The following is an 18,375-nucleotide window of genomic DNA, read 5'->3' on the forward strand; positions in this document are numbered from 1 at the left end:
GAGCACCAGATCTCCCTTGGGGGCCCCCGAGGACCAGTGCTTGGACTATGGGACCCCGGATCGGTAATGGTGAGGAGGGCTGGTGCACGGAGAAACTCTGCCCCTGGGTCCTTGTGCCCTGGGACACGAGAGCCAGTGAGAAGTGGGGGATTTGCGGTGTGCTCATCCGCCACCCGTGCCCATGTGTGGGGCTGCACCCCGCTCTGCATCCCCCCACCTGCTGCCCCCACAGCGGGGGAACATGGAGAACCACCTTGTGACCGTCGATAAACAGTACTCGAAGCTATGGAACTACCTGGTTTTATTGCACCTCAGGGCAATCTCAGGCATTGCGGTAATGGAGGAAAGTGACCGAAAATGCGTTATTCTAACACGAGATGCGTGGCACTTGGCAGGGCTGGGTGACACAAGGCGGCCACTTCAGTCTGCTGTACTTTAACAGAAGTGGTTGACAAAATCTCAACCGACAGAGTTTGTAAAACTATTTTACGTTGGCGGCCTTGAGAGGAAAACCACACGCCAGTAATTGCTCAGAATGAATTCAGACCAGAAGTCTCTCTTCTCAGTGTTGTCAGCAGTAGAGGGAGATGTGACTTCATTGGAGCGGTCCTCTAGGTGCGACAAATGCACTAGATCATGTGTTATAGTCAAGGACACTGGAATTATGTGGCAGGGGAGGCCCAAATTACGTGGCAGGTTTAAATAAATTATGCTGCAAGAAAAGTCAAATCATGCGGCATTATGTGGCAAGTTTTGTGATGGCATTACCTCATTATTGTTTTGTCTGGGCATTAGTTGCATTTCCTCAGTACTGGTTTACCACCTAAATATAACAATAAACTACAGAGAGGTGACCAGTCAACCTTTGCAGGGGCCTTTCACTGCGCGCACTACATGTTGCTGCGTGTTTAGTAACTTTTCAACCGTTTGAGCTAGAAACAAAATATTTTTTGTTAAAATCTGCATTTTATGCTGCAGATGATGGATTGAGTGGCAAGTCTACATTTACGCGAGAATCGCCGCGGCCGCACAACCGCATAATTCCAGTGGCCCTGATTATAGTTATTGACAGGAAGTGGAGTTCCGGAAGGGGTGGAGAGCGGGGAGTCGGCAGTGACTCCCAGGCGCCAGATTGGGGTCTGAGTGCTCGCCTGGGCTGGATGTCAGCTGACCTCAGTGCACCACAGCTCCCAGAAGCACCCGCCGTCAGGGTCCTACTTTTAAATGCACCCACTCTCGAAAATCAAAAATAAAAGTCACCAGCACCCTTGTTAGTGCACGGTGAGTGCAGGCAGCTAAGTAGGCCAGTGGCACTCAGTCCCTTTCCTTTGAAGCGTGTTGTCATTCGAGCTCGAACCACCAGATGGCGCTGCAGTCCCACTGTAAGACCCCATCGGACCGCACGGTGGTAACTTCGGGGGGGGGTCGAGGAGAGGCTGGTGACCGCCGGAGCTCAGTAACCGTGCAAAGAGGTGACCCTTTCCTTGCAAAGAACCCGCTGTGAAGGTTTTCATTCAGCGTCCCCTCGTTATGTGCCCTCGTCTGGCGCTATAACTGCACCCGGGGTACTAACCAGCGGTTAACGCCCGCAGGAGAGTGTGTTAACCAGGGGCAGCGCTCACTCCGGCAGAGGGGGTGTGAATGACTCCTCTTCCTCCACGTCTCCCTGTAACTGCACCCGGGGTACTAACCCCCGGTTAATGCCAGCAGGACAGTGTGTTAACCGGGGCAGCGCTCACTCCGGCAGAGGGGGTGTGAATGACTCCTCTTCCTCCACGTCTCCCTGTAACTGCACCCGGGGTACTAACCCCCGGTTAATGCCCGCAGGACAGTGTGTTAACCGGGGGAGCGCTCACTCCGGCAGAGGGGGGTGTGAGGGACTCCTCCAGAGCTCCCTGCACCTCCAGCAAGGGGTAATAACCCCCGGTTAATGCCCGCAGGAGAGTGTGTTAACCGGGGGAGCGCTCACTCCGGCAGAGGGGGTGTGAATGACTCCTCTTCCTCCACGTCTCCCTGTAACTGCACCCGGGGTACTAACCCCCGGTTAATGCCAGCAGGAGAGTGTGTTAACCGGGGGAGCGCTCACTCCGGCAGAGGGGGGTGTGAGGGACTCCTCCAGAGCTCCCTGCACCTCCAGCAAGGGGTAATAACCCCCGGTTAATGCCCGCAGGAGAGTGTGTTAACCGGGGGAGCGCTCACTCCGGCAGAGGGGATGTGAATGACTCCTATTCCTCCATGTCTCCGTGTAACTGCTCCCGGGGTACTAACCCCCGGTTAATGCCCGCAGGAGAGTGTGATAACCGGGGGAGCGCTCACTCCGCAGAGGGGGGTGTGAGTGACTCCTCCTCATCTCCCTGCACCTCCAGCAAGGGGTAATAACCCCCGGTTAATGCCCGCAGGAGAGTGTGTCAACTCACTCCGGCAGAGGGGGTTGTGAGTGACTCCTCTTCATCTCCCTGCACCCCAGCAGGGGGTACTAACCCCCGCTTAATGCCCGCAGGAGAGTGTATTAACCAGGGGCAGCGCTCACTCCAGCAGAGAGGGGTGTAAATGACTCCTCCTTATCTCCCTGTAAGTGCACCCGGGGTACTAACCCCCGGTTAATGCCCGCAGGAGAGTGTGTTAAGATGGGGCAGCGCTCACTCCGCAGAGGGGGTGTGAGTGAGTCCTCCTCATCTCCCTGCACCCCAGCAGGGGGCGCAGCTCCATCAGTGCCAGTGCTCCCGGATTTACATTCAGACACAAGTCTCTCCCTCCGGAGCTCTCTCTGATGGGAATCAGTGTCTGAGCTCCGAGACTCGGGTCAGTCTACCCCGGACACTGGCCAGACAGGGTCATGTGATGTCAGATGAGGCGGCAGGGGCTGATGACGTCACGCTGGGGGGGGGGGGGGTCAAAGGGCAAGTGACCGCTCAAGAAACACAAAGAAAGAATCTCAAAAAATAAATTTTTGCTAAAAATTAACGTTTTAAATGACTTTACACGTGCAAAGAGCAAGAAACGGGGATCTTGGGGAGACACCCCCTCGTTACGGTGAGAGCTTCACGTGAATATTAACACAGGGGGTGGGAGCAGCAGCCCCCCCCCCCACCCCTCCCCCGTGCTTACCCGCCTTCATCAGGCCCCCGCCCGGCACCATCCTCAGGGGGCTCCCGGAGGGCGCTTTACCTGCGGAGAGAAAGGTGTGTGAGCAGCAGCCAATCACAGGAGGCAACAGCGAGGTGCACGGTGACGTCAGGCGGCACTCCATCCTGCTGGGATGAGCTCACTCTGAACAACAGACCCTTGCTCACACAAGCACAGGCCCTCACTCACTAAACCACAGACCCTCACTCACACTGAACCTCAGACCCTTTGCTCACACCGAACCTCAGACCCTCACTCACACTGAACCACAGACCCTCTGCTCACACAACCACAGACCCTCACTCACTGAACCACAGACCCCCCGCTCACACTTGGTCACTGTGACATTTCGGTTCCCACTTGATCACCTTGGCTCCTCAGGTCACTGTTGATCACACTGAGCTCTTGAACTCAGTGACAGTGCACTCCCCACTCACACTTGATCATAGTGGTATTTCAGTTCTTACTTGAGCACCTTAAACCCTCATCTCACACCTAATCACACAGAGCTCAACTTGCACTGAAGCATAGTGCTTCATCAACTGCTCACACTCAGTCATAGCGCCTAGGCTGAGTTCATTCTCAGTTACAGTGAGTTCACACTCAGTCACAGCGCCTAGCCTGAACTAACACTCATTCACAGCGCCTAGCGGGGGCTCACACTCAGTCACAGCCCCTAGCCTGGGCTCACACTCAGTCACAGCACCTAGCTTGAGCTCTTAGTCACAGCGCCTAGCCTAAGATCACACTCAGTCACAGCTCCTAACCTGGGCTCACACTTAGTCACAGCGCCTAGCCTGAGCTGACACTCAGTCACACCCCTAGACTGGGGTCTCACTCACTCGTGAACTGGGTGAGCCTCCAACCCCCACTCGATCACTTCGAGCTCAGGCCACACTCAGTGGCTCTACCCTTCTGCAGTCAGTCCATGATGGATGTTAGCAGTGTACTCTTGGACACAGATATGCGGTAGGTGGTTAATTGTGGGTGATTTTGTGGACGGCTGGACGCCGGGCATTGACTGAGGATGAAAGGTCAGGAGAGATTGTGGACATGGAACACAGGGTATTAATCGTGGATGAAAGGTCACAGAGGATTGATCACAGATTACAGGTGGTTGATTTTGGGCGAAAGGTCACGGGTGAATAATTTTGGGCGAAAGGTCACGGGTGATTGATTTTGGATGATAAATCATGGGTGATTCATTTTCGATTAAAGGTCACGGGTGATCGATTCTGCGGGACAGGTCACGGCTGATTGATTCTGGAGGACATGCCACGGGTGATTGATTCTGGAGGACATGCCACGGGTGATTGATTCTGGATTAAAGGTCACGGGTGATTGATTTTGGATTAAAGGTCACGCGTGATTGATTCTGCAGGGCAGGTGACGGGTGATTGAATCACAGGACAGGTCGCATGTGATTGATTTTGGTCGATGGACCACAGCTTTATGTGGGTGACTGATTACAAGTGATAGGTTTCGGACGAAAGGGCACGGGTGATTGATTCTTTCTACATGACAGGTCACGGGTGATTGATTCTGCACGACAGGTCGCCTGTGACTGATTTTGGTCGATAGATATCAGGTGATTGTGGCTGATTGATTACAAATGATAGGTTTTGGGTTAAAGGTGACGGGTGATTGATTCCGGATGACGGGTCACGGGAGATTGATTCTGGATTAAAGGTGACGGGTGATTGATTCCGGATGACGGGTCACGGTAGATTGATTCTGGATTAAAGGTGACGGGTGATTGATTCCGGATGACGGGTCACGGGAGATTGATTCTGGATTAAAGGTGACGGGTGATTGATTCCGGATGACAGATCACTGCTGATTGATTCTGCAGGACAGGTCGCAGGTGACTGATTTTGGTCGATAGACCGTAGGTGATTGACTGATGGATTACAAATAATAGATTTGGGATGAAAGGTCACAAGTGAATATTCTCGAAGACACATAAATACTCCATCAGTACCCATAGATAAGCGAGGTCGAAGTCATTTTTGGAAACATATGGGAGGCAGGCCAGTGTTAGATCTTTGCGGGGCCTCAGTCTGGTCACCTCAGTGTTCCTGTCAATGGACTGTCTCTAAAAGTGGGATCCCTGAGGGACAGCAGCACCTGTGACGTCACTTACCTTTAGGGGTGCCTTGAGGAGTCTGAAAGTAAGAAAAGAAGAGATTAGGAACCATCTTCAGACATGAGGGTTTAAAGAGACAAGAGCTGGGCCAGCGATCGCGGTTTGGGTTGTGGCCCAGGCCTGGCTACACACTGGTGTTACTAGCAGAACAAAGTGGCGTTTCCTAACAAGCAGATCCCTCTGAAAGGACATCAGGGCCGGGTAGAGTCATTTATTACGTCTGGCCTGCCAGAGAGCGCAAGCTGTCTACTCGTGAGAGACCTGTTGTGAGCGTTCCAAGAGCTTACAGGGGCTACAGCCCGCCCCTTCCTTCCCATTGGCTGGCTTTATTGTCACTCATTCTCTTGCTTCATATTCATTGGCTTGTGTTGTCCTGACTTACACTTCTTCAGTTTGTCCCTCCCTTGTAGCATACCCTAATTACCATGCGTGATGACGCAGGTGTGTGCCTACGTCATCGCTCATGTACGTGTCTATGAGACAAGTTGACGGCCAGTAGTGACTTTTTTCTTTTGGCAAAAGGGATTGGCAAAGGCAATGAGTACCAAAGGCAAGACCTATTTGCTTTGCCAATGCCTGTTTATTTTCTTTTTTTCTATAAGGTATCTGCACCTGAGGGCTTTAGTCTGCTTTATAATAGAACAACTTACTACAGAGGCTCCCTTACTTATGAAGTATGCCCGACATACGCCTGAGCCTCCCTCAGCCCCGCTGGCTTCTCGGGCACACACGTCCCGGCCTCTCCCTGGTGCACAGAGAGCGCCCACGAGCGCTGCACAGCACACACCAGTGTGAGGCGCGATGAAGCCCTCAGAGGATGTCAGCATTTATTCTTCACGAAGAAAACAACCAATGTGTTCCTTTCCGCGGAGAGCACATTCCCACAGCCACCGTCCACGGAGTCTTTGTTCCACTAGACTGGAGCATCCCTGCTCGGAGGGCTCCAGGTGTGATGCAGAAGGCGCAATGCAGAGCCTAGGCGGCAGAGGGCGCCAGAGGGCTGTTCCAGTGCTGTGTTCAGACCTCAGGCTAAGCAGCCCTCTCATCCTCTGCAGCAGTGTCCCTGCCCGAAGCCCAGAGCAGCGCCAACTACTGGTGCCCTGCCACTAACCACAGCAACTGCTTATCGCAGAGGTCTTCAAACTGGGGGCACACACAAGGTGGGCGTCCGTGGCATACACCGGGTGGGGTCTGCTGGCACACACAGAGTGGGCGTCCAGTGGCATACACCGGGTGGGGTCTGCTGGCACACACAGGGTGGGCGTCCAGTGGCATACACCGTGTGGGGTCTGCTGGCACACACAGGGTGGGCGTCAAGTGGCATACACCGGGTGGGGTCTGCTGGCACACACAGGGTGGGCGTTCAGTGGCATACACTGGGTGGGGTCTGCTGGCACACACAGGGTGGGCAACCAGTGGCATACACCGGGTGGGGTCTCCTGCCACACACAGGGTGGGCGTCCAGTGGCATACACCGGGTGGGCGTCCAGTGGCATACACCAGGTGGGGTGTCTGCTTGCACTTCCTTTCTGTCCCAACCATGGTCTTCCCCTTACCTTCTGCACGTCGTTCACAGCTCTCTTCACCTCCTCCAGGTCCGCCCCTTTGGCTGCCTCTTCTGCCAGGTTCTCCTGTGTGGAGGTGGCTGAGACTCCATTCTCCAGGATTTCCAGTTCCTTCTCCAGTCTGGGGGAGAGTCCAGAATAAAGGCAGTTAGAATTTGTGATGGGTTCACCTGCCTTCTATAGTCCATGAAGTGGACGTGTACTCCAGGGTGTGTCTCTTCTATAGTCCATGAAGTGGATGTGTGCTCAAGGGTGTGTCTCTTCTATAGTCCATAATGTGGATGTGTACTCAAGGGTGTGTCTCTTCTACATCCCATGAAGCTGATGTGTACTCAAGGGTGTCTCTCTTCTGTAGTCCATGAAGTGTACGTGTACTCAAGGGTGTGTCTCTTCTATAGTCCATGAAGTGGATGTGTACTCAAGGGTGTGTCTCTTCTATAGTCCATGAAGTGGACGTGTACTCCAGGGTGTGTCTCTTCTATAGTCCATGAAGTGGATGTGTACTCAAGGGTGTCTCTCTTCTAAAGTCCAGGAAATGGGGGTGTACTCAAGGGTGTGTCTCTTCTATAGTTCATGAAGTGGATGTGTACTCAAGGGTGTGTCTCTTGTATAGTCCATGAAGTGGACGTGTACTCCAGGGTGTGTCTCTTCTATAGTTCATGAACTGGGCGTGTGCTCAAGAGTGTGACTCTTCTACATCCCATGAAGTTGATGTGTACTCAAGGGTGTGTCTCTTCTGTAGTCCATGAAGTGGTCGTGTACTCAAGGGTGTGTCTCTTCTATAGTCCAGGAAGTGGACGTGTACTCCAGGGTGTGTCTCTTCTATAGTCCATGAAGTGGGCGTGTACTCAAGGGTGTGTCTCTTCTATAGTTCATGAAGTGGGCGTGTGCTCAAGGGCATATCTCTTCTGTAGTCCATAAAGTGGGCGTGTACTTAAGGGTGTGTCTCTTCTATAGTCCATGAAGTGGGCGTGTACTCAAGAGTGTGTCTCTTCTATAGTCCATGAAGTGGGCGAGTACTCGAGGGTGTGTCTCTTCTATACTTCATGAAGTGGGCGTGTGCTCAAGGGTGTGTCTCTTCTACTATAGTCCATGAAGTGGTCGTGTACTCAAGGGTGTGTCTGTTCTAAAGTGCATGAAGTGGATGTGTACTCAAGGGTGTGTCTCTTCTACATCCCATGAAGTTGATGTGTACTCCAGGGTGTGTCTCTTCAATAGTCCATGAAGTGGACGTGTGCTCAAGGGTGTGTCTCTTGTATAGTCCATGCAGTGGGCGTGTACTCAAGGGTGTGCCTCTTCTATAGTCCATGAAGTGGTCGTGTACTCAAGGGTGTGTCTCTTGTATAGTCCATGAAGTGGATGTGTACTCAAGGGTGTGTCTCTTCTATAGTTCATGAAGTGGGCGTGTGCTCAAGGGCATGTCTCTTCTGTAGTCCATAAAGTGGGCGTGTACTTAAGGGTGTGTCTCTTCTATAGTCCATGAAGTGGTCATGTACTCAAGGATGTGTCTCTTCTATACTTCATGAAGTGGTCGTGTACTCAAGGGTGTGTCTCTTCTATAGTCCATGATGTGGACGTGTACTCAAGGGTGTGTCTCTTCTACATCCCATGAAGTTGATGTGTACTCAAGGATGTGTCTCTTCTACATCCCATGAAGCTGATGTGTACTCAAGGGTGTGTCTCTTGTATAGTCCACGAAGTGGTCGTGTACTCAAGGGTGTGTCTCTTCTATAGTCCATGATGTGGACGTGTACTCAAGGGTGTGTCTCTTCTACATCCCATGAAGTTGATGTGTACTCAAGGGTGTGTCTCTTCAATAGTCCATGCAGTGGGCGTGTACTCAAGGGTGTGTCTCTTGTATAGTCCATGAAATGGTCGTGTACTCAAGGATGTGTCCACTTTATAGTCCATGAAGTGGATGTGTACTCCAGGGTGTGTCTCTTCTATAGTCCATGAAGTGGATGTGTACTCAAGGGTGTGTCTCTTCTATAGTCCATGCAGTGGTCATGTACTCAAGGGTGTGTCTCTTCTATAGTCCATGAAGTGGTCGTGTACACAAGGGTGTGTCTCTTCTATAGTCCATGAAGTGGGCGTGTACACAAGGGTGTGTCTCTTCTATAGTCCATGAAGTGGGCGTGTACTCAAGGGTGTGTCTCTTCTACATCCCATGAAGTTGATGTGTACTCAAGGGTGTGTCTCTTGTATAGTCCATGAAGTGGATGTGTACTCAAGGGTGTGTCTCTTCTATAGTCTATGAAGTGGATGTGTGCTCAAGGGTGTGTCTCTTCTATAGTCCATGAAGCTGATGTGTACTCAAGGGTGTGTCGCTTCTACATCCCATGAAGTTGATGTGTCCTCAAGGGTGTGTCTCTTCTATAGTCCATGAAGTGGTCGTGTACACGAGGGTGTGTCTCTTCTATAGTCCATGAAGTGGGCGTGTACACGAGGGTGTGTCTCTTCTATAGTCCATGAAGTGGGCGTGTACTCAAGGGTGTGTCTCTTCTATAGTTCATGAAGTGGACGTGTACTCCAGGGTGTGTCTCTTCTATAGTACATGATGTGGATGTGTACTCAAGGGTGTGTCTCTTCTATAGTCCATGATGTGGATGTGTACTCAAGGGTGTGTCTCTTCTACATCCCATGAAGTTGATGTGTACTCAAGGGTGTCTCTCTTCTAAAGTCCAGGAAATGGGGGTGTACTCAAGGGTGTGTCTCTTCTATAGTTCATGAAGTGGATGTGTACTCAAGGGTGTGTCTCTTGTATAGTCCATGAAGTGAACGTGTACTCCAGGGTGTGTCTCTTCTATAGTTCATGAACTGGGCGTGTGCTCAAGAGTGTGACTCTTCTACATCCCATGAAGTTGATGTGTACTCAAGGGTGTTTCTCTTCTATAGTCCATGAAGTGGTCGTGTACTCAAGGGTGTGTCTCTTCTATAGTCCAGGAAGTGGACGTGTACTCCAGGGTGTGTCTCTTCTATAGTCCATGAAGTGGATGTGTACTCAAGGATGTGTCTCTTCTATACTTCATGAAGTGGTCGTGTACTCAAGGGTGTGTCTCTTGTATAGTCCATGAAGTGGATGTGTACTCAAGGGTGTGTCTCTTCTATAGTTCATGAAGTGGGCGTGTGCTCAAGGACATGTCCCTTCTGTAGTCCATAAAGTGGGCGTGTACTTAAGGGTGTGTCTCTTCTATAGTCCATGAAGTGGTCGTGTACTCAAGGATGTGTCTCTTCTATACTTCATGAAGTGGTCGTGTACTCAAGGGTGTGTCTCTTGTATAGTCCATGAAGTGGATGTGTACTCAAGGGTGTGTCTCTTCTATAGTCCATGAAGTGTACGTGTACTCAAGGGTGTGCCTCTTCTATAGTCCATGATGTGGATGTGTACTCAAGGGTGTGTCTCTTCTACATCCCATGAAGTTGATGTGTACTCAAGGGTGTGTCTCTTCTATAGTCCATGAAGTGGATGTGTACTCAAGGGTGTGCCTCTTCTATAGTCCATGAAGTGGATGTGTACTCAAGGGTGTGTCTCTTGTATAGTCCATGAAGTGGATGTGTACTCAAGGGTGTGTCTCTTCTATAGTCCATGATGTGGATGTGTACTCCAAGGTGTGTCTCTTCTATAGTACATGATGTGGACGTGTACTCCAGGGTGTGTCTCTTCTATAGTCCATGATGTGGATGTGTACTCAAGGGTGTGTCTCTTCTACATCCCATGAAGTGGACGTGTGCTCAAGGGTGTGTCTCTTGTATAGTCCATGAAGCTGATGTGTACTCAAGGGTGTGTCTCTTCTACATCCCATGAAGTTGATGTGTACTCAAGGGTGTGTCTCTTCAATAGTCCATGAAGTGGACGTGTGCTCAAGGGTGTGTCTCTTCTATAGTCCATGAAGTGGGCGTGTACACAAGGGTGTGTCTCTTCTATAGTCCATGAAGTGGGCGTGTACTCGAGGGTGTGTCTCTTCTCCTTTAGCCCAAGAAGTGCACATGCACAGTAAAGGGTGTGTGTTATCTATAATACATTTTTTCTATAATACGTGAATTGGACCTGTATGCGGTGTGCCCCTGTCCTCCTACAGCACATGAAATGACCCAGAGTGGGAAGGGTGCACCTCTTGCTCTATGTTTGCTGTCAGAGATCTCAACAGAAAAAAGCCTCTTTCTCAGGGTGTCTGGGATGCAAACTTCAGAGAACAGCGCAGGCAAACAAAACGCAAGGTCAAGGCAAAGTAAGGCTTAAAGTAAAATGTACTGAAATAAAGACAGAATCCTGACAAGGAGTGAAGCCACTCTGCACTGTTACATTTCTACCAGATGTGTGGTTAATTTATGCACCAATTTCCTAAATCAGTCAGCATCTGGTTGCCTTGGGGACACTCATCCTTCAGGCAGCCTCATGAAGGTCCCAGAAAGCTACGACTGAATAATTTCCACACTTATGGAACTCTAATGGGTCCCTTGCCCACCTGCATCTTCTAGGCTTCCATGCACCTCGATAGGAAATGGCGCACCAACATGGAGCCCAGGGATCTAACAGCTTTCAAAACAGCCCTCATCCAATACCACCAACTTCTGAAAAAGACAAAAAGTGCCCTGGCAGACCTCATCGAAGCAAGCGCCAGCCACAGCAAGGCACTCTTCAACATTGTCAGAGAGTTCTCTAACCCACAGCCACCAAAAATGTCACTACCCCTTCACAGGAACTCTGCAACTGCTTGCTGGACTTCTTCTAGAGAAGATCTCCACCATCTACAGAAACTTCAAAACTCAACCCACCGACATCCTCAGCCATCTCACCCCCACGATTGTGGAACACGACCACCTGCTCACCACCTGGGACCAGCTCTCCATGGACGCCACCACAGCCATTATGAGCTATCTCCACACATGAGCACCCACAGGCCCCTGCCCCCACTACATCTTCAGCCTCGGAGTGAGATGATCAGCAGTAAGCTCTTCTCCATCATCACGGCCACCTTCCCAGAAGAATGGAAATATGCAGAAGTCAAGCCCCTACTCAAGAAACCATCCACTGACCCCAACAAACATAAAAATGACCGCCCCAACTCTATGCTGCCCTTTCCCACCAAAGTCCTCAACCTTCAACTCACAGAATACCTGGAGAACAACAATCTTCTGTACATATGTCAATCTAGTTTCCCCACCAACCACAGGACCAAAACTGCCCTCATTGCAGCCACAAACGACATCAGATCCCGTCTCAACCAAGGATTGACCGTGGCTCTGATCCTCCTCGACCTCTCAATATCATTTGATAAAGCACCACATCACACCCTGATCAAAAGGCTTCACAACACTAGAATCCTCAAGTGGATCACCTCCTTCCTCACTAGAGGAACCCAGAGAATCCACCCCCCTCCATTCACCTGGGAACCCAAGAACACCATCTGCGGTGTCCCTCAAGGTTCATCCCTCAGCCCCACCCTGTTCAACACCTACATGATTCCCTTGACCAACGTCATCAGATCAAGGTTGGACTGAACATCCTATCCTATGCCAACAATATCCAGCTCATCCTCCCAATATCAAGCTCATGCACCAACTTCTGCAGGTGCATGCCGGGCATAGCTGACTGGATGAGAGACAACTCAGAAGTGCTGATTTTCAGGAACGTCTCCCCATGGAACAATGCCTGGTGCCCTCTCAAACTAGGGCCTGCACCCACCGTGACCGGCCATGCCCACAACCTCGGCATCATCCTGGACAGTAAGCTCACCATGAAAAGATAGATCAATGCAGGCTCTTCTGCCCGCTTCCTCACCCTTCGCATGCTTCGACAAACCATTATGCAAGCCCTGGTCAGCAGCAGGACGGACTACAGCAACACACTCTACGTAGTAATCACCTCGCACCTCTTCAAGAGACTGCAAACAACACAGAACTCTGCGGCCAGACTCATACTTAACTTCCTTAAGAGGACCACATCACCCCCCACCTCAAGAAGCTGCACTGGCCCCCTGTTCAGAAGAGATGCCCATTCAAGGTGTGGATCCACACCTCAGAACCCTCCAAAACCTGGGACCAGCATTCATCAACCAGCGACTGAACTTCCACCATCCCTCCCGACACCCGCACTACGCCTCCCTCTGCCCGCACACCCCGCATCTACTGAAGCAACAGTGGAGGACGTTCCCTCTCCTACCTCACTGCGAAGTCCTGGACCGACCTCCCACCTCACCTGTGGACCTCATCCTCTCTGCTGGAATTCAGAAAAGGACTCCAGACCTGGCTGTTCATCTGAACCCCCTGCGGCAGTACTCTGAGCTCCTAGATACCGTCACAGGTGATCAGTCGCGGTATACAAATCCATATTGATTGATTGACGCACCCGTCCTAGCTGCGGCGGCATCACGCTCTCCGCTGAAGGATACTACGGACCACCACTAGCTGCTTCGCCTCTCATTCTTGGTGACGTCACTGACCACACCATCCTGGCCAGTGAGGTCTTCTCTCTCGGTACAGGTGGGACCCATCTTGTCTGGTTCACCTTAGGCCTACCGGCTCCTCAGTCTCAGGGTGCTCAGATCAGCCCACTTCCCCCGTCTCTCGGTGAGAGTCCTACAAGTCTCTGTCCCTCTGTTACTCGCTCTTTCCACTTCTTTCCTGGGTAGAGTCGTCTCCTTCCCTTCAGGTCCCTTTCTTGTGCACAGACTAGACATGCCACTGTCATACCACCATCAGCCGCTAGATGGCACTGCACTCCTACGGAACTCTCCTAATACTGAAACCCTCCACTCCCTGCCTCAGTCCACTCCTCCTGCAGTAGGGTGACCAGCGTCCCGGGTGTGCGCTCGGTTGAAGAAGTTAAAGTGTAGCCCTTCTTTTTTTGTGAAATGTCTCGGTTTTTTACTTTAAATATCGAGTCACCCTATCCTTCAGTTATGTATTTGATCAGGCTCAAGAGAGCTTTAAAAACAACAAAACTAAGTTCTGTTGAGTAGTTCAGAGAACCAATAATATGCACGTCCAATCCAGGGTGAAGCCCAGCGCGGCCAGGCTGCCCCCTGCACCCCCACCCCTGCACCCCGCAGCTTCTCACAGCGGAAAGCTCTGGGCCCAGGTCCGCCCATGGGGCACTGCACTCTGAACGTGGCCCCCCTCATGACTGATCTCAAAAACAAGCATTGGCAACGCCGAAGGGGCCCACCTTTGGAAACTTTTGTCTTTACCAATGCTTGTTGGCCACACCGTCCAGCGCCAGGAAGAGTCTGTGTGCTCTGCTAATGGTAGGTAAGTACCCAGGCAGACGTGTGCCTCCAGAGGTGAGACGTGTGCCTCCAGAGGTCAGACGTGTGCCTCCAGAGGTGAGACGTGCCTCCAGAGGTCAGACGTGTGCCTCCAGAGGTGAGACGTGTGCCTCCAGAGGTGAGACGTGTGCCTCCAGAGGTCAGACGTGTGCCTCCAGAGGTGAGACGTGTGCCTCCAGAGGTCAGACGTGTGCCTCCAGAGGTGAGACGTGTGCCTCCAGAGGTGAGACGTGTGCCTCCAGAGGTCAGACGTGTGCCTCCAGAGGTGAGACGTGTGCCTCCAGAGGTCAGACGTGTGCCTCCAGAGGTGAGACGTGTGCCTCCAGAGGTGAGACGTGTGCCTCCAGAGGTCAGACGTGTGCCTCCAGAGGTGAGACGTGTGCCTCCAGAGGTGAGACGTGTGCCTCCAGAGGTCAGACGTGTGCCTCCAGAGGTACACATGCAGGCATGCAGAGGTGATACCTCAGTATCCGTGCCGTAGCAAGGATGCCACGGGCCTGGTGCCGCGCAGGGACACTGGCCCTTTGAGTGTTGTCGGGGTACAATGGGCACCTCAGGGCTCCGGACCCCGGTGCCACTGCACCTCTCGCACCAGCTACGGTCCTGCCCAGCAGGGCTTCACTGTGTCCCCTTCACTGTGCAATGAGGGCGCCCCCTGCAGAATGGATGGGTTGGTGTCGCTAGGAGCCCTACTGAACCCCAACCTACCATCCGCCCCCTCAACACAAAAGCTGGTGCTAGTGCCGAGAACACGGAGTCCCAGAGCTTGGTGCCTGTTTCCTGGCAACTCTGGGGGGGCGGAGTGAGTGAGATTTAGTGGCGTGGAAACCCCAGAAACCGGCAGTGAGTCAATACTCCTAATGCCAAGCGGGGTGGGGCGGGGGCTGCCCTCGGGAAACCCCAAAGTCTAAGAGCACCACTGCTTGGGGGCTCAGAGAGGGGGCGGGTGGTAGAGAGCAGGGGAGCCTCAGAGACAGGCCGGGGGGCACCGGGCTGAAGACCCCACCCTGGTATTGCACCCACAGGCAGGGGCCAAAGGGGGGGGCACTCACAGTAAACATAGGGGCGCTCGCTGCGCACCCTGGCCGGGCTTCCCAACACTATGGGTGGGGACCAGCAGGGGCGCGGCTACCGCTGGTGCAGCAGGAGCAGTGGCACCGGCGCCAGGGCCTGTAAGATCCCTCTGCTCCCAGTGGCTGTTCTTACTAACAGTAGTCCAAGGTTGGGGGCCCGGCCCCACGTGTGCCTCGGGCCCCGGCCTCCTGCCTTTGCCCCTTAGGAGGGGTCCATGTGGTTGCGTCCAGCACAGGTCTGCCTACTGCCCTCTCTGGTGCTGCTGCAGGGCTCCTGGCTTGGGGGCGGGGTTTCATCTTGTTTCACGAGAAGAGACTTATTTTTCCCCAAAGAATGTGTGCACGTGAGTGCCCCAATGTCATTGTAAGAAGGGGGGTGTAGGAGGAAATGTCTAGCCCTGGTGAAACCTCTGGAGGTGTTGGTGTACCTCCCCATCTCACCTTCAGTGGTTTCTTCCGGTTCTCCGGCCCCTTTCCACCAATCACCTATCTAGGGACCCTTCACTTCTTCCTGTCAGTGCCAGGGCCACATCGCCCTGCAGTACCCCTTACACGTCACAGGAGTCACACTGTCATCATTAGTGGTGGCCTCAGGCTCTGGGCCTCATTCTAATGCAGTGGAAGTCACTGCACCACCTGCAATAGCCACGTGGCACGGATATTGTACCCAGGATAGTGGCTGCCACCACACTGGACTCCGACTAGTAAACTCACACGACCCCCCGTACCGGATGTGTTGGAAGGTCGTCTTCCAGATGTACTGTTTTTGTAGGTTGATAGTTAAGACGTGTACACGTGACACACAAACCCTAACTTACCCATCATGCCTTTGTCCTCCAGTGACCTCCTCCTCATCACCCAGCTGGCCCTTCATCTCTACCCACCTCCACAATCACCCCCTCCTGGCCCTCCCTCTTCCCCCGGTGTCTACCACCCCCCAGGTGCCACATTAACTGGTCGGGCTCCTCCTGGGACCCTGGTCTGCTCGCGGCCCCCTACCTCTGGATGGAGTCCTCCAGTTCCTTGGCCTTCATCTCATCCTCCTGAATCTGTTTCTTCATGGCCTCGTCTTCCTCGGAGGCCGAAGAAGGGGTCCCCTCCATCAGCCATCTCTCGCGCAAAGCCTTGGACTGAAAGAGAGAGAGGGTCACTGAGGCGCAGCCTTGTGGCTCACTAGAGGGGGGCAACTAGAGAGGGGCGACTAGAGGAGGGCGAGGGACGACTAGAGAGGGGCGAGGGACGACTAGAGAGGGGCGAGGGACGACTAGAGAGGGGCGAGGGACGACTAGAGGAGGCGAGGGACAACTAGAGAGGGGCGAGGGACGACTAGAGGGGGGCGAGGGACGACTAGAGGGGGGCGAGGGACGACTAGAGGGGGGCGAGGGATGGGTAGAGGGGGGCGAGGGACGACTAGAGGGGGGCGAGGGACGACTAGAGGAGGGCGAGGGGCGACTAGAGAGGGGCGAGGGACGGGTAGAGGAGGGCGAGGGACGACTAGAGGGGGCAAGGGGCGACTAGAGAGGGCGAGGGACGACTAGAGGAGGGCGAGGGACGGGTAGAGAACTGTGAGGGACGACTAGAGGAGAGCAAGGGATAACTAGAGGAGGGCGAGGGACGACTAGAGAAGGGCGAGTGACGACTAGAGAGGGGTGAGGGATGACTAGAGAGGGGTGAGGGACGACTAGAGAGGGGCGAGGGATGACTAGAGGAGGGCGAGGGATGACTAGAGAAGGGCGAGGGACGGGTAGAGGAGGGCGAGGGACGGGTAGAGAGGGGCGAGTGACGACTAGAGAGGGGCGAGGGACGACTAGAGAGGGGCGACGGACAACTAGAGGAGGGCAAGGGGCGACTAGAGAGGGCCGAGGGACGACTAGCGAGGGGTGAGGGGTGATGGACGACTAGGGAGGGGCGAGGGATGACTAGAGAGGGGCGAGGGACGACTAGAGGAGGGCAAGGGGCGACTAGAGAGGGGCGAGGGGCGACTAGAGAGGGCCAAGGGATGACTAGAGAGGGGCGAGGGACGATTAGAGAGGGGCGAGGGACGACTGAAGGGCGAGGGACGACTAGAGGAGGGCGAGGGACGACTGAAGGGCGAGGGACGACTAGAGGAGGGCGAGGGACAACTAGAGGAGGGCGAGGGACAACTAGAGGAGGGCGAGGGACGACTAGAGGAGGGCAAGGGACGACTAAAGAGGGGCGAGGGACGGGTAGAGGAGGGCGAGGGACGACTAGAGAGGGACGAGGGACGACTACAGAGGGGCGAGGCACGGGTAGAGGAGGACAAGGGACGACTAGAGGAGGGCGAGGGATGACTAGAGGAGGGCGAGGGATGACTAGAAAGGGGCGAGGGACGATTAGAGGAGGGCGAGGGATGACTAGAGAGGGGCGAGGGACGACTAGAGGAGGGCGAGGGATGACCAGAGAGGGGCGAGGGATGACTAGAGGAGGGCGAGGGACGACTAAAGAGGGGTGAGGGACGGGTAGAGGAGGGCGAGGGACGGGTAGAGGAGGGCGAGGGACGACTAGAGAGGGACGAGGGATGACTAGAGAGGGGCGAGGCACGGGTAGAGGAGGACAAGGGACGACTAGAGGAGGGCGAGGGATGACTAGAAAGGGGCGAGGGACGATTAGAGGAGGGCGAGGGATGACTAGAGAGGGGCGAGGGACGACTAGAGGAGGGCGAGGGATGACTAGAGGAGGGCGAGGGATGACCAGAGAGGGGCGAGGGACGACTAGAGGAGGGCAAGGGGCGACTAGAGAGGGGTAAGGGACGACTAGAGGAGGGCGATGGACGACTAGAGGAGGGCGAGGGACGACTAGAGAAGGGCGAGGGACGACCAGAGAGGGGGTAGGGACAACTAGAGAGGAGCGAGGGACGACTAGAGGAGGGCGAGGGATGACTAGAGAAGGGCGAGGGACGGGTAGAGAACTGTGAGGGACGACTAGAGGAGGGCGAGGGACGACTAGAGGAGGGCGAGGGACGGGTAGAGAGGGGCGAGTGACGACTAGAGAGGGGCGAGAGACGGGTAGAGGAGGGCGAGGGACGACTAGAGAGGGACGAGGGACGACTAGAGAGGGACGAGGGACGACTACAGAGGGGCGAGGCACGGGTAGAGGAGGACAAGGGACGACTAGAGGAGGGCGAGGGATGACTAGAGAAGGGCGAGGGACAGGTAGAGAACTGTGAGGGATGACTA

The 18,375-nt window shown here is 53.9% G+C and overlaps 1 protein-coding gene across 2 annotated transcripts in view; it reads right to left on the reverse strand.

Moving 5' to 3' along the window:
- Positions 1-18,375, reverse strand: part of PALM (paralemmin) — a 190,018-nt gene that overhangs the window by 13,342 nt on the left and 158,301 nt on the right. For both annotated transcript variants that reach the window (XM_069215580.1, XM_069215579.1), the window contains exons 4-7: positions 16,178-16,308; positions 6,829-6,958; positions 5,270-5,291; positions 3,109-3,168 (exon numbers count right to left, since the gene is read on the reverse strand). In XM_069215580.1, coding sequence (XP_069071681.1) covers positions 3,109-3,168; positions 5,270-5,291; positions 6,829-6,958; positions 16,178-16,308 — 343 coding nt within the window. The remainder of the gene's footprint in view (positions 1-3,108; positions 3,169-5,269; positions 5,292-6,828; positions 6,959-16,177; positions 16,309-18,375) is intronic.

The sequence above is a fragment of the Pleurodeles waltl genome, chromosome 12, assembly GCF_031143425.1.
Source record: "Pleurodeles waltl isolate 20211129_DDA chromosome 12, aPleWal1.hap1.20221129, whole genome shotgun sequence".
Classification (NCBI taxonomy): Eukaryota; Metazoa; Chordata; class Amphibia; order Caudata; family Salamandridae; genus Pleurodeles; species Pleurodeles waltl.